The following is a 15,930-nucleotide window of genomic DNA, read 5'->3' as shown; positions in this document are numbered from 1 at the left end:
CTCTGTGGCTGGCTCACGTCCCTAAAATTGCAAATGTTCTAGCTTTGCTTGGGCCTCATTTTCCCAGGAAACTATTTTGTGTATTAAATGAGTTCACACATTGGGAGGAAGAGGCAGGCAGAGAGGGACATGCGAGGGACTTCAAATTAACAAACAGATCTCTAATTTAGATTTCTTGGCTGTCTATTTGATCCTGTATTACATTATAAAATAAGCCTGTTACGTTCATTTTTTTTTTTTTAAATCCACTGACCGGTATGTTGCTTCCTGCCCGCGTCATGGACTGTGCTGTGCTGGGTTTCTGCTCAGTGCACAGGCTCTAGAGAGGTGCGCGTTGGGTACAGCCGTGGAGGGTGTGCAAGGGGTCCCAGCCCAGGCTGTTCAAACACCCATCCTCAGTGTGCATTTTTAAGGGATGAGTTATTGGGTTGGGTCTTTTCCGCCTGCCTCCCCGTCATGTTTCATATCGATGTCAACTCTTCTTCCTTTCAGGCAAATGAAATGTTGCTCAGTGGCCGTAAGCTGACAGCACAGGAGGCGTGTGGCAAAGGCCTGGTCTCGCAGGTGTTCTGGCCTGGGACCTTCACCCAGGAGGTCATGGTTCGCATTAAGGAGCTTGCCTCTTGTAATCCAGTTGTATGTCAAATTTGTTCTCTTATATGTGTGACTTTTTGTGTGTGTGTTTTTGCCATGACCTTCTCCTCCAGAAAGATCAGACTTTTCACAGTATTTCCCTGAGCTCTCCCACATTTGCTCCCTGCACAGCCACCTTCATGGGAAATACTGACGGCAGCCATAATGGATGCCAGTGCTTCAATCTGCTTACCCTGTCTTCCTTTTGCGAATGCCCAAGAATTAAAGGAAAGCATTTCAATCTCAAGTTTAGTAACTTAAAAATGCCCTATAGCCCTGGCCAAAAGGGTGCGGGTTTGATTCCAAGTCAGGGCAAGTACAGGAAGGCGACCAATTGATGTTTCTCTCCCTCCCTCTGCCATCTCCCTCTCGAAGATCAATAAGCATGTCCTCAGGTGAGGATTATTTTTTTAATCCTATAAAAGTCTACCCAAAAAACAACATTTATATAGCTCGTCACTGCTTTCAAAGTCCTTTCATATAATCACTTTTTCCACACAGTAGACCTAAGTTTTGTCTAATAAATGTGCTGGATAATAGTTAATCTTTTAACAAAATTGCACTTTCCAAATTATAAGGTGAAATGTTATTTGATATTAACTGATCTAACTTCCCTCTAAGCCAGTGATTTTCAACTGGTGTGCCACAATAATTTTAAAACATGCAATACCTGACTATTTAGTCAAGGGCACTGACCTCTTTTCCCTTAAAATAAAAAAATGAGAACAGTCAACACAATAGCCGTCCAGTGTGAATTAAAATTATACTTTTTTTGTCAGATCAGCAAAATGTAGTATTTTTTGGTGTGCCACAGAATGTTATCGTTCGTGTGCCATGAGATGAAAAGGGTTGGAAACTGCTGCTCTGAGCTATCCCAAACATGAACAGCCCTCGTTAAAACTAAATTTGGTTAAATAATCCCCTCAGCAGACATTCTCCCAGTTTCCCTTGAGCACCAGAGTTATGCGTGGGCTCATGCAGCACAGCAGCGTGGGCCACGGCTGGTCTTGGCGTCAGGAAGAGGCAGGGAGTAGACAGTACAGCTCACTTTCGAAATAGCTTGACAACCGTTTTGACGTTGAGAATGTGTCTGATATCTAGTGTAAAATAGACTTTATACATATATTAGGCCTGGTGTATATTGTGGAAAATGTCTAGTAGCTTTTTTTTGATAGGTCGTTACTCAGGTTTAATATTTATCCACATAAACTTGTTGTGCAGTGGAGCCAGTGCTTGCAGACACACTCCTGCTAACTAACTGTGTTGTTTGGTCCAGGTGCTGGAGGAATCCAAAGCCCTTGTACGCTGCAACATGAAAGCAGAGTTGGAGCAGGCCAATGAGAGGGAGTGTGAAGTGCTGAAGAAGATCTGGGGCTCCGCCCAAGGGATGGACTCCATGCTGAAATACTTGCAGAGGAAGATCGATGAGTTTTGATTGGCAGGCTGCCTGCTGATGACACTGGAATTGAAGAGCAGGACATCTGTGGCTTCAAGGTGCCCGAATCCATCCTCACAGCCTGAAACGTGTTCACTCTTAGCTCACGCTTAGAAGCAGGACTTGAAACATCCAAGCTATTTATTGTCAAGGAGTTTTTAAGTACTGTAACTTTAAAATAAATAATTACAAAGCTCCTTTGCCCAAACATCATTATTTTATACTTAATATTCAGACAAGTATGAGAGTGTAATGGTGAGCACTAGACTGCTCGCTGCAGCTCTAATTTCTGCTATCTTTGGCTTGTACTGTATAAAGAAGAAAGTGTGTTTTGCTGGTTTGAGGTTGCAGGAAAAGTCTGGGATAATATTTGTTTTCCTTATTTTTTCCTTCTAGAACAGACTCTAAAGAGGCACTAGACAGCCTCATCTCCCCTGCCCCAAATAGAGATATAGAAAGATCTGAGATGTGCTTTTTTCTCCAAGAAGGCATAACTCAGATGAAAAGTCCAAATCAAAAGTAAAACTTACCTTTTAGGATATTTTTGATGAAAAATCCACTGGTGAACATGCCCCCAAACTAAAGTACACTTGGGATTTTGCTGGGGGGGGTGGGGGGAATTGCTTTTTCCTTCTCTTTTAATATGCCTGGTTCTCACCCAGTTAACATGGAGAAACCACTGTCTCGGGAAGAAAGCTTGTTTTGCAGTCCTAGTGACTCACTGAACAGCCTAAGTATGGAATCTAAGCTATAAGTTAGCCTTAGTGGGATTTAAATAGTGTCTTTGACCCTTTTGAAAAAATAACTGCAATGCTTCTTGTTGCTGGGTGAGAAATGCTACTTTATATACAATTTTGGTTTTCTATGTGCAGATATGATTGATGTATTACACCAAAAAAAGTATTTTTATGTTTATAAACTGTATTTTTTAGGTTCACTTAGAATATATTTTATTTAATAAGTTAAAATTCTTTTGGCACACTATTAAGTGCAGAAACTCCTTTTTAAGAAAAAGAACTACCTTATATTCAATGTTTAATGTTCTTGGTCTCCGGGTTCATGTCTACACAGTACACTGAGTTCAGTGTGGTGTCCAAGAGTGCCCTACATAAACACATGTGCACTGCTCTCGGAGTGGGGCCGGTTCCTGATTGCAGAGGCCTGTCACTAGGTAGGCTTCTGCGCTTGCAATCATATTGAATGTATGAAGAGTGAAATAAAATCAAAACCTTATTTTTGTACAGTTTTAAATTTTATACTAGAACTGACCGCCTCCTGGCTGCGTGGAGAGCTGTACAGTGTATAAACCTGCCTTTACCTGGGATTGGTTGGTGCAGTATTTTTGCATCTGTGGGACCTACTTTTTCGTTCAGTAGTTTGAAATATATATAAACTGTACAATCTGTAAAGTTTTTATAGAATAAATATTCAGCTGTGAAAACTGGTTAAATAAAACTAATATTTCTTAACACATTTAAAATGTTTTCTCTTATAATTCTTCTAAAGTTTCTCAATGAATGTATAATCTTTTTTTTTGTGAAATAGCCATAGGAGCATAAAACATTTGTACAGTATAAAGAGTAACGAGTCACTGTGTAACTACCCCTAGGGAGGAACTAGAAAATGGCCAGTGTCCTCCCAGGTCACATCCACCTCCCTTCCCCAGGTTACCGTTTTCATTTCCTGAAATTTGTGTCACTCATACTGTTGCTTTTTCAAATAAGCATATTTTAGCATATATTAACTAAAGTTCTGCATATTTAGAATTATATTGTATCCCATATAAGCTCCTATGATTTATATCTTCGATTCAGTATTAAGAGATTTTATCTGTGTACAGAAAGTTACATAGGTAAAGAACCTACAGTGTGAAACACTCACCCCAGATCCTGTGGGTAACTGGTCAGAGGTAAGACCAACCTTCCAGCCCAGTTCAATGTGGCAGAACCTATATTCTACAACTTCCCTGTAATGTCTGTTTTTTGGAATTTACAAATAGGGAACTGATTCAGTAGGCTCATGCTCAGTCTTGGTGAGGGTGACGGAAAATGTAGCCTCTCATATTGGTGAAAGTCTAAATTAGTTGACCTTTAGAAAAGAATTTGGTAGTAACTGTCAAAATAAGTATTAAAAACCTAGACCCAGTAAGTCCTATTTATAAGAATTCATCTTAATGAATGAATTCTTGCAGAAAATAAGAATAAAGATACATACACAGTTAAACTCATCTCAGGATTGTTCCTAATAGTAGAAAGTTGGAAACAGCATACCTTGTTCATCAGTAAGGTTTGTGTTAAATAATTATGCTACTGCCACACTGCTGTGGGAAAGGAATGAAGTCTTATAAAATCTTAGGTGGAGCAGCATGCCAAAAACACCCATTGTATGCTTTTTTTTTTTTTTTTTTAATATTACTCATTTCAGAGAGGAAGGGAGAGACAGAAAAATATCAATGAAGAGAGAGAATCACTGATGGGCCACCTCCCACATGCCCCCTACTGGGGACTGAGCCCACAACCTAGGCATGTGCGTGATTGGGAATTGAACCACCACCTCCTGGTTCATAGATCGACACTCAACCACTGAGCCACACCAGCCAGGCCCATTGTATGCTTTTAAAAGGTTAAAATACCACATTCTGTTCTGTTTATCAAGTCCTCTCCCCTAGTGCTTCCCAGGCCCTGGGGTGAAACACTGCTCAACCCTCGGGAGTTGAGGTAGAGGTGGGCACTACTGCCCATTTAGGGCTTCGACCAGGGCCGTCCCCTTCTTGCCTTGATTCCTCAGCTGTGTGGTGGTAACAGCAGCCAGCACTTACACAGCCCTGAGCGCCAAGTACTAGACAAAATACTGCTAGCTCGTGTGATTTTTTTTTTTTTTTTTTTTTTTTTTTTAGTATACTCAGTTTTCAGAGACTATTTATTGGTGTAATATATTTTTAATAAAATATCATAAAATGAGAGCTGTCAAATCTTTTGGTAGCTGACTTCATTTCTGACATCCCTGGCAAGAAGACTAAAGAAATCAAAAGACCCTGAACTTTGAGATCTTTGCGGGAACTCCATGTCCACAATGTAAATGGAAAGAAGTGCAGGGAGAGCACCTGGCAAGGGCTGCCCAAGGGCTCCTGTTGGCCCCTGTTACTTGGTCAAGAGTGAACAAGGGTTCACTTGGGGTTTATTTACCCCAAGTCTCTGGGTAAAGCAGGAGCCCAGAGGGTCCGGGGCCAGCCTTCGCCAACTCCCCTTTGACCACATCACAGGCTCCAACCACTCATACATGACCTCTTCACTTACATTAGCATGAACAAATGTTACATCTCCAAGGGAAGGGAAATGTGTGCATTGCAGTTGAATTGGTAGCTACCAAGTAGTGATGTGAGAGGGACAGCCTGGGACACGGCTCCATCAGCCTGTCGGTCCGGCCCTCAAGAAGCTGTCTCATCTGCTTCCCTCAAATTCCAGGCCAGCTAGCCCATCAGGTGGCCTCTTACTGACCTTTCTATCTTGTAACCAGCATTCCCCAGCCCATGCCCTTCCTGTCCTAAAGTGCACTCTAATGGCCTCCAGTACGTGCCTGGGGAAACCCTACCCTCCCTCCACAAGAAGACAGATTCTGGGCAGGTGAGAACAGTCCTCGGAGGAACCTTCAGCCCTGCAGTAAAACCCAGATCAAGTGGGAGAGGATCTGTGGCATTGCATGCACTTCTTTATACAAGAGGAAACAGGCCCAGAGAGGTCAGGTAACCTTCCCATCATACAGCCTTGTATGTGGCCTGGCATTCAAGAGTAACTACTAGCTACTGCTTCACACTCCACGGCTCTGGGTGCCTACTTCCCTCAACAACTTGACAACTTTACTTGCCAAAATCAGATTGAGGTAAAAATTGACTATGGGAAGTGTCCAGTGATGGGTGTCAAACGTTGCACATTAGAATTACCTGGATTGCTTAGCAAACCCTCAGTACTGCACACGAAACCAATGAACTCATGACCTCCACACTGAGATCCAAGTATCTAGGGTATTTGACCAGGGCAGGATGGCCTGGAAAGCCCAGTCTATTCTGGTCCCCACAGGCCTGTTGGCAGAAGTGGGGCAGTTGGACAAAGTGGGTGGTGTGAGGCTACTTGGCGACTTAGGATTTAGTACTTTTTTCAAGTGAGGCTGGACCTACCAGAGAATTTTGGCAATCTACAAACTATTTCTGCATCTGTAGGAGTTATAATACATACTACATTTAGAAACAAACACCCTGACTGGGAAGGGCTGACTATATTCCAGGAAATTCCTCCCTATCCTATGGGGAACATTCCCACAGTGGCTCTGAAGACACAGATAAATATCTGCTTTGGTGAAAATGGCATTGGATAATTTGAACATTGGTTTGTAAGTTACTTTTTGGTGAGATAAAAAAAATTAAGTATTTCAAAACAAACTTTATAATTTTAGAGCTATATTATGTCCATAGATGACTAATAAATTATTTAATACAGGCCTTTGTAAAAGATAAAGTCTAATGAGTTTTAACACTAATTTCTCCTTTTCTAAATTTACATTGTATTCTAAAACTGGGAGACAAATATCACCTATATGGAATATTCTGGAAAAAACAACTAAATACCAGATATACAATGAAATGGAATACTTCAACAACACTATAAACCATGTAGACCTAACACACACCTATAGAACCCTCAACTCAACAGCAAAAGACATATTCTCAAGTGCACATGAACATTTCCCAATATAGACCATAAGTTAGGCAATAAAAACAAGTCTCAGTGAATTTAAAAGGGTTGAAATCCTGCATAATAAAGAGGTAATACGCAAATTGACCATCACTCCAATACACAAGATGGCTGCCCCCGTGTGGACACAAGATGGCCAGTAGGGAGGAGAGCAGTTGTGGGCAATCAGGCCAGCAGGGGAAGGCAGTTGGGGAGGACCAGGCCTGCAGGGGAGGGCAGTTGGAGGGGACCAGGCCTGCAGGGGAGGGTAGTTGGGGGTGACCAGGCCTGCAGGGGAGGACAGTTGGGGGCGACCAGGCCTGCAGGGGAGGGAAGTTGGGGGCGACCAGACCTGCAGGGGAGGGCAGTTGGGGGGGACCAGGCTGGCAAGGAAGGGCAGTTAGAGGTGACTGGGCCAGAAGGGGAGGGCAGTTGGGGGCGACCAGGCCTTCATGGGAGGACATTTAGGGGTGACCCGGCCAGCAGGGGAGGGCATTTAGGGGTGACCAGGCCAGCAAGGGAGGGCAGTTAGGGGCAATCAAGCGAGCAGAGGAGCAGTTAGGCATCAATCAGGCTGGCAAGGGAGTGGTTAGGGGGTGATCAGGCTGGCAGGCAGAAGCTGTTAGGGGCAACCAAGCAGGCAGGCAGGTGAGCGTTTGGGAGCCAGCAGTCCTGGATTGTGAGAGGGATGTCCGACTGCCCATTTAGGCCTTATCCCGGGGATCGGGCCTAAATGGGCAGTCGGACATCCCTCAAGGGGTCCCAGGTTGGAGAGGGTGCAGACTAGGCTGAGGGACACACACCCCCATGCACAAATTTTGTGCACTATGCATCTAGTCATACAATATATGTCCAACTGCAATGGAAAAAAATTATTTACAACAGAAATTTAGGAAATTAAAAAATGTAGAAATTAAACACATTTCTAAACAGCAAAAAAGACACCTTTATAAGAGAAATCCTATCTAATAAAGAGGGAATATGCTAATTGACCCTCACACCATCTCAAAGATAGCGGTGCCCACAGCCAATAAGGAGGAAATATGCTAATTGACTGCCCTGCCCTCAAATATGGTGGCACCCACAGCCACAAGATGGCAGCGCCCAGTCCCCTCAGCCCCATGCCTGCCTCCAGAGTCCCCCAGTCCCCTTAGCCCCTCAGCTGCCCAAGGCCAGCTCGAAGCGCAGACAAGCCTCAGATGGCGGCTGCCCAACTGCCCAGGGCCGCCCGAGGCTCAGGTAACCAGGGCCAGCCAAGGCTTGCACTGCCAGCAGTGGCAGCAGCAGAGGTGTGATGGGGCATCACCTTCCCCTGATCGCCAGGTCGCCTCCCGCCTCTGAGGGCTCCCAGACTGTGAAAGTGGGGAGGCTGGCCTGAGGGACCCCCCACTCCAGTGCATGAATTTTCATGCACCGGGCCTCTAGTTAGAAAATATAGATGAAGGAAAAATTTAAAAAAACACACAATAAATTATGTAACAAAACACTATCTTTAAAGGGAAAAATAAATAGATACCAAGTCAATCTAGCCTCCCAGCTTAAGAAACTAGAAAAAGGAACCAGCCAGTGTGACTCAGCAGTTGAGTATCGACCTATGAACCAGGATGTTAGGCTTCAATTCCTGGTCTGGGCACAAGCCCAGGTTGTGGGCTTGATCATCCCAGTAGGGGGTGTTCAGGAGCTAGCCAATCAATGATTCTCATCACTGATGTTTCTATCTCCTCCCTTTCTGAAATCAATAAAAATATGTTTTAAAGGAGAGCAGACTAAACCAGCAACCAGAAGGAAGGAAATAAAGATTAGGCTAGAAACAAGTGAAATGGAGAATATAAACACAGGGAAAATCAAAAGTTAACTCTTTGAAAAGATGAACTAGACTGACCAAGGAAAAAGGGATACTTAAATTACTAAAATCAGGACTGAAAGGAGAAAGTACCACCAACCTTATAGAAGTAAAGAATTCTATGAGAATATTATGAGCATTTGTATACCAACAAATTAGATAAACTACATGAGATGAACTAATTCTTTGAAAGACACAAACTGCTGAAACTGACTCAAGAAGAAATAGAGAAACTATTATCCCAACAAGTAAAGAGATTGAATCAGTAATCAAAGAACTTGGCACAAAGAAAAGCTCAGAACCAGAGGGCTTCACTCACGAGTTCTCATGTTTTCTAGCAAATGCTTAAAAAGAAAATACTAATCCTTCACAAGTGCTTCCAAGAGGAAGAAATACTTTTTAACCTATTCTATGAGGCCAATGTTACCCTATTACCAAAACCACACAAAGACATTACAAGAAAAGAAAACAGATCCTGGCCAGTGTGTCTGTGATTGGAGTGTCCACCTGTGCACCGAAGGCTCTCAGGTTCGATTTCCAGTCAAGGGCATGGACATGGGTTGCAGGTTCAGTTCCTTGCCCTGGTTGAGGCCCATGCGAAAGGCAACCAATCGATGTGTCCTTCTCACATCGATGTTTCTCTCTCTCTGTTTCTCCCTCCTTCCCTCCCTTTCACTCTCTCTAAAAATCAGCAAGGAAAAAACATCAGTGAGGATTAACAACAAAAAAGAAAAACCTGTAAATCAATATCCCTTATTAATATAGATGCAAAAATCCTCAACAAAACAACCTGGTACCACATAAAAATTATACACCATGACCAAGTGGGATTTATCCCAGGAATGAAAGTTTGGCTCAACATACAAAAATCAATGCAATACACCACATTGATAAAGGATGAAACAACAAGATTATCTCAATAAATGCAGTGGAGGGGAATGTTTGAAAAATCCAACATCCTCACACTTAACAAACTAGTATTAGAAAGGAATTTCCTCAAGTTGATAAAGGACATCGATGAAAAACCTACAGCTAACATCATACTTAATAATGCTATTGAAAGCTTTCACCTTAAAAACAGAAACAAGACAAAGGTGTTTGCTCTTGCCACTCCATTCAACATTGTTCTGAAAGTTCTAGCCAGGACAATTAGACAAGAAAACAAATAAACAATGGAATATTATTCAGCCATAAAAAAAGAATGAAATCTTGCCACTTGCAATAACATGTATGAACCTTGAGGGCATTATGATAAGTTAAATAAGTCAGAGAAAGACAAATGATCTCACTTATATGTGGAATTGAAAACCAAACCAAACATCAAGCTCATAGATACAGAGAATAAATTGGTAGTTGCCAGGGTCTAGGGTGGGGGAGTGGGGTGGTCAGGGATGGCAGCAAAGGGGACAAAATGGGTGAAGAGTGTGAAGAGGTACAAACTTCCAGTTATGAACTAAGTCATGGGAATGTAATATACTGAGAGAGTAGATGTAATATGCTGGGAGAATAGATCTTAAAAGTTCTCATCACAAGAAAAAAATTTGTAACTTGTATGGTGATAGATACTAATTAGATTTATTGTAGTGATCATTTTAATATGACTTATGAAGCTATAACTTACTCTTTTTTTAAAAAAATATATATTTTATTGATTTTTTTTTACAGAGAGGAAGGGAGAGGGATAGAGAGTTAGAAACATCGACCAGCTGCCTCCCGCACACTCCCCACTGGGGATGTGCCTGCAACTGAGGTACATGCCCTTGACCGGAATCGAATCCGGGACCCTTCAGTCCCCAGGCCGACGCTCTATCCACTGAGCCAAACCGGCTAGGGCTTACTCTTTTTTTTAACTTTACGATGGTGTGAAAGCAAAATGCATTCAATAGAACCTGAACTTTGAATTCTGAATTTTGATCTTTTCCAGGGCTAGCAAAAATGTTTGTTACTCTCTTGTGATGCTGGCAGTGAGCCGCAGCTCGTGGTCAGCAACACAATCACCAGGGTAAACAACTGACACTCTACAGTGTACAGTTGACCCTTTAACAATTTGGGGTTTAGGGCCACTGATCCCCACGCAGTCAAAAATCTGCATATAACTTTGACTCCCCAAACTTTACTAATAACCTTACAGTTATTAGTAATAACCAGAGAAGCCTTACCAATGACATAAACAGTCGATTAATATATATTTTGTATGTTATATGTATTATATACTGTATTCTTACAATAAAGTAAGCTAAAGAGAATAAAATGTTAAGAAAACCATACAGAAGAGAAAATACATTTATAGTACTATAATGTATTTATGTTGTCTTATCTGTTTGAGGCTACATGGTTCATCTATAATTTTTTTCAGATTGTTGATGTGTGGTTTTATAGATGTGTGGTTTTAGTGCAGTGGGCCACACAGTTCAAAACCATACTGTTCAATGATCAGCTGTAGTATTAAATGCACTGTTGAATTATGATATTTTCAATTTAGGATGGGTTGATAGGGACATAACCCCATCGTAAGTAGAGGAGCATCTGTATAGAATCGTTATCTTGTGCACCTGAAACTAATATAATGGTATATGTCAATTAAAAAGAAAAAAGAAAGAAAAGTCATCCAGATTGTAAAGGAAGAAGTAAAACTATCTGTAGATAATGTGATTTTATATTTATAGAAAATGCTAAAGGATCCACATATACACGCACAAAAAACCTTATTAGTTGAGTAAAGTTACAGGAAACAAGATCAAAATACAAAAATCAGTTGTATTTCTATACAGTGGCAATAAACAATCTAAAACTGAATTAAGAAAACAATTCCATTTATAATAGAATAAAAATGTAACATACTTATGAATAAATTAACCAAAGAAGTACAAGATTTCTGCATTGAAAATTACAAAACATTGGAAAGACATTCATGGATTGGAAGAAAACATGGTTAAACTGGAAAAACTAAATTTATCTATAGATTCACTAAAATCCCTATCAAAATTCCAACTGCCTATTTTGTTGCAGAAATAGATAAGCTAATCCTAAAATTCGCATGAAAATGCAAGGAAGCCACAATAGCCAATTCAATTTTGAAAGTGAAGACAAAGTTAAAGGGCCTGGCTGGAGTGGCTCAGTGGTGGGGCATGGACCCAGGAACCAAGAGGTCGCTGGTTCAGGACACATGCCCAGGTTTGCAGGCGCGATCCCCAGCAGGGGGCATGCAGGAGGCTGCCAATCAATGACTTCCTCTCTCATCAATGTTTCTATCTCTCTATCCTTCTCCCTTCCTCTCTCTCTAAAAATCAATAAAAATATGTATTTTTTAAAAAGACAACATTGAAGGGCTGACAACTCCTCAAATTTAATTTATTTAGCTTGTTAGTTAATCCTCACCCGAAGCTATTTTTCCCATTGATTTCTAGAGAGAGTGGGAGAATGGGAGAGAGACAGAGCGACACACTTATCGATTGGTTGCTTCCACATTCGCCCTAACCAGTGCCAGGATCGAACCTGTAACCAAGGTATGTGCCTTTGACCAGAATGGAACCCACGACCCTTCATTCTGCGGGCATGATGGTCCAACCACAGAGTCAAACCGGTAGGGTTACCTCTCAAATTAAAACTCACTTCAGAGCTACAGTAATCAAGACGTGTGGTGCTGGCATAAGGTAGATATATAAATCAATGGAATAAAATTGAGAGTCTAGAAATAAAACCACACATCTATAATCTATTTTCAACAAGGGTGCCAAGACCATTTAATGAGAAAAGTGGGTGATTCTAGGACAACTGTATATCCACATGCAAAATAATCAAATTAGCCCTGGCTGGGTGGCTCAGTTGGTTGGAACATTGTCTTGTACACCAAAAGTTTGCAGGTTAGCCCTAGCCGGTTTGGCTCAGTGGATAGAGCGTTGGCCTGCCCACCAAAGGGTCCTGGGTTCGATTCCTGTCAAGGGCACATACCTCAGTGCAGGCTTCTCCCTGGTCAGGGCTCATGCAAGAGTCAACCAATCGATGTGCTTCTCTCACATAAATGTTTTTCTCTGTCTTTCCCTCTCTTCCACTCTCCCTGAAAATCAATGGAAAAAATATCCTGGAACAAGGGTTAGCAGCAACAACAAAAAAGTTGGCAGGTTTGATTCCGGATCAGGGCACATACCTAGGTTTCAGGTTCAATCCCTGGTCGAGGTGTATACAGCAGGCAATCAATTGATGTCTCTTTCTCTACCCCCTTCCTCTCTCAAATAAAATAAAGCATATCCTTAGGTGAGAATTTTTTTAAAAAGGAATCAAATTAAAGTAAAAAATTCAAAATGAATAAAAAATTTAAATGTAAGACCTACAAGTATAAAACTTTCAGAAGAAAATGTAGATATAACTCTTCATGATGTTGGATTAGGCAAGGATTTTTAAAATATAACACTAAAATCACAGTTAATCAAAGAAAATAATGAATTGCACTCGATTAAAAAAAATTTTTTTAACTTTGTACATCAAAGAACACTACCAAAAAAGTGAAACAGCAACTCATAAAATGGAGGAAGCCCTGGATGGTGTGGCTCAGTTGGTTGGAGTATCATCCCATACAACCAAAAAGGTCATGGGTTTGATACCCGGTCAGGGCACATACCCAAGTTTCTGATTGGATCCCCAGTTGGGAGGCAACCACGGATGCTTTTCTCTCACCCCTTCTCTCTCTAAAATCAATAAAAGCATGTCCTCAGGTGAAGATTTAATTAATTTGGAGGAAGTATTTCCAAATTATATATTTGATAAAAGTCTAGTGTCCAGGATATATAAAGAACGCTTACAACTCAACAATAAAAAGACGACCTAATTTAAAAATAAGCAAAGGACTTGAATAGACATTTCTCAAAAGATATACAAATGAACATAAGTACATAAGATGCTCAATATCATTAATCATTAGGAAATGCAAATCAAAGCCACAATGAGATACCACTTCACAAAACCAGGATGATTATGATGGAAAATAGCAGATGCTGATGAAAATGTGGAAAAATTGAAAACCTCCTACATTGCTGGTAGGAATGTAAATTGGTTCAGCCACTGTGGAAAACAGCTTGCAGTTCCAAAAAAGTTATAAACATATACCCAAGAAATTCCACTCTTAGTTATATACCCAAGAAGATGGAAAACAAGTATTCAAAAAAGCACCTGTCCACAAGTATTATAGCATTATTATACATAATAGTAAAAAAATGCAAACAACTGCCAAAACCGGTTTGGCTCAGTGGATAGAGCGTCAGCCTGCAGACTGAAAGGTCCCAGGTTCGATTCCGGTCAAGGGCACGTAACTTGGTTGCGGGCACATCCCCAGTAGGGGGTGTGCAAGAGGCAGCTGATCGATGTTTCTCTCTCATCGATGTTTCTAACTCTCTATCCCTCTTCCTTCCTCTCTATAAAAAAAAAAATCAATAAAATATATTTTAAAAAAAATGCAAATAACCAAAATGTCCATCAAACTGATGAATGGATAAACAAATACGGTAGATCCATAAAATAGAATGTTATTTGGCAATAAAAATGGATGAAGTATTTTTAAAATATATCTTTATTGATTTCAGAGAGGAAGGGGGAGAGAGAGAAAGAGAGAGAGAGAGAGAGAGAGAGAGAGAGAGAGAGAGAGAGAGAGAGAGAGAGAGAGAGAAACATCAGTGATGAGAGAGAATCACCAATCGGCTGCACATCCCTCCACTGGGGGTTGAGGCTGCACCTCTGGCATGTGCCTGACCAGGAATCGAACTGTGACCTCCTGGTTCATAGGTTGACACTCAACCACTGAGTCATGCCAACTGGGCAGGAATGAAGTACTGATAAGCATTATGATATGGTTCTACCTTGAAAACATTATGCTAAGTGGAAGAAGCCACAAAAGCCACATATTGTATGATTCCATTTGTATGAAAGGTTCAGAATAAGCAAATCCATATAAACAGAAAGTAGCCTGGCCGGCGTAGCTCAGTGATTGAGCACTGAGATCACGGTTCAATTCCTGGCCAGGGCACATGCCCAGGTTGTGGGCTCGATCCCCAGTGTAGGAGGCAACTGATCAATAATTCTCTCTCATCATTGATGTTTCTATCTCTCTTTCCCTCTCCCTTCCTCTCCAAAATCAATAAAAATATATTTTAAAAAAGAAGAAGAAAGAAACAGAAAGTAGATTAGTAGTTGCCAGTGGTGAGCGGTGGGAGTTGAGTGACTGATTGCTAACAAGTACAGGGTTTTATTTTGGGTTGATAAAAATGTTCTGGAATTAGTGGCGATGTTTGTGCAACCTTGGGACTATACAGAAAACCATTAAACATATGCTTTAAAGTAGTTAATTTTATGGCATTTGAATTATATCTTAATTTTGTTTAAAAAAGAATCATATATCCTCTAAACTAACATAGGGAGAAAATGGAAAAGTACTTAAATGGTTCAAAATAAGCAAAAAATGAATAAAAAGTGATGGATAATAAATACATAATTAACATGGTGAATTTTAGATCAAAATAGTAATAAAAACATTAAGTGAAAATGGACTAAATGCTTGTATGAAAAGATGTAGGTATACATATATGCTCTTTACAAAAATATATAAAGTTGAAAGTAAAAATGTAGAAAATATATACTGTGAAAATACTAACAAAACAAAAAAACCCGCCGTAGCTATGCTAATATCAGAATATCTACTAAGTAGGCCCTGGCCAGGTGGCTCAGTTGGTTGGAGTGTCATCCAATGCACCAAAAGGTTGAGAGTCGATTTCCAGCCAGGCACATACCTAGGTTTGAGTTTCATCTCAGATTATGGGAGGCAACCGATCTCCCTTTCTCTCTCTCTCTCTCTCTCTCTCTCTCTCTCTCTCTCTCTCTCTCTCTCTCTCTCTCTCTCCCAGCATCAATAAAAACATATCCTCAGGTGAGGATTAAAAAACATATATATATATATAAAAGTCAAAAGCATGTTAGAGAAAAACATTACTTCATAATGATAGCAAATTGAGTTTTACTGAAAGAACAATTCCTTATCCTCAAAACATAGAAAGCAAAAATTGACAGCTCTACTGCAGAAACTAGGCAAGTATAAATCATTAAGGGAGATTTTGGCATGATTCAGAAATTGACCTTTAATGAGGATGCAGGGATTGAACAGTCATGTAACTGGTTTTGAGTTGTTTCATTGTTGCAAGTTTCCATGGGTGAGTATGGTAGGCATCTTCTAAATTGGCTCTCAATGATCTCCACCTGCTGGTAATCATACCCTCCTGTAATCCCCTCCCTTTCAGGGTGGGCTGAAC

At 40.8% G+C, this 15,930-nt stretch overlaps 1 protein-coding gene across 3 annotated transcripts in view; it reads left to right on the top strand.

The window, feature by feature from the left end:
• CDYL (chromodomain Y like) overlaps positions 1 to 3,545 on the top strand; it is a 218,428-nt gene extending 214,883 nt beyond the window's left edge. For 2 of the 3 annotated variants that reach the window (XM_080657446.1, XM_080657445.1), the window contains 2 exons: positions 493 to 636; positions 1,910 to 3,545. In XM_080657446.1, coding sequence (XP_080513572.1) covers positions 493 to 636; positions 1,910 to 2,068 — 303 coding nt within the window. In that variant the 3' untranslated portion in view covers positions 2,069 to 3,545. The remainder of the gene's footprint in view (positions 1 to 492; positions 637 to 1,909) is intronic. The other variant, XM_080657444.1, reaches the window with a different exon arrangement.
• The last annotated feature ends 12,385 nt before the right edge of the window (positions 3,546 to 15,930 follow it).

The sequence above is a fragment of the Plecotus auritus genome (assembly GCF_963455305.1).
Source record: "Plecotus auritus genome assembly, chromosome: 2".
Taxonomy (NCBI): domain Eukaryota; kingdom Metazoa; phylum Chordata; class Mammalia; order Chiroptera; family Vespertilionidae; genus Plecotus; species Plecotus auritus.
This window is presented reverse-complemented; position numbering and strand designations above follow the sequence as displayed.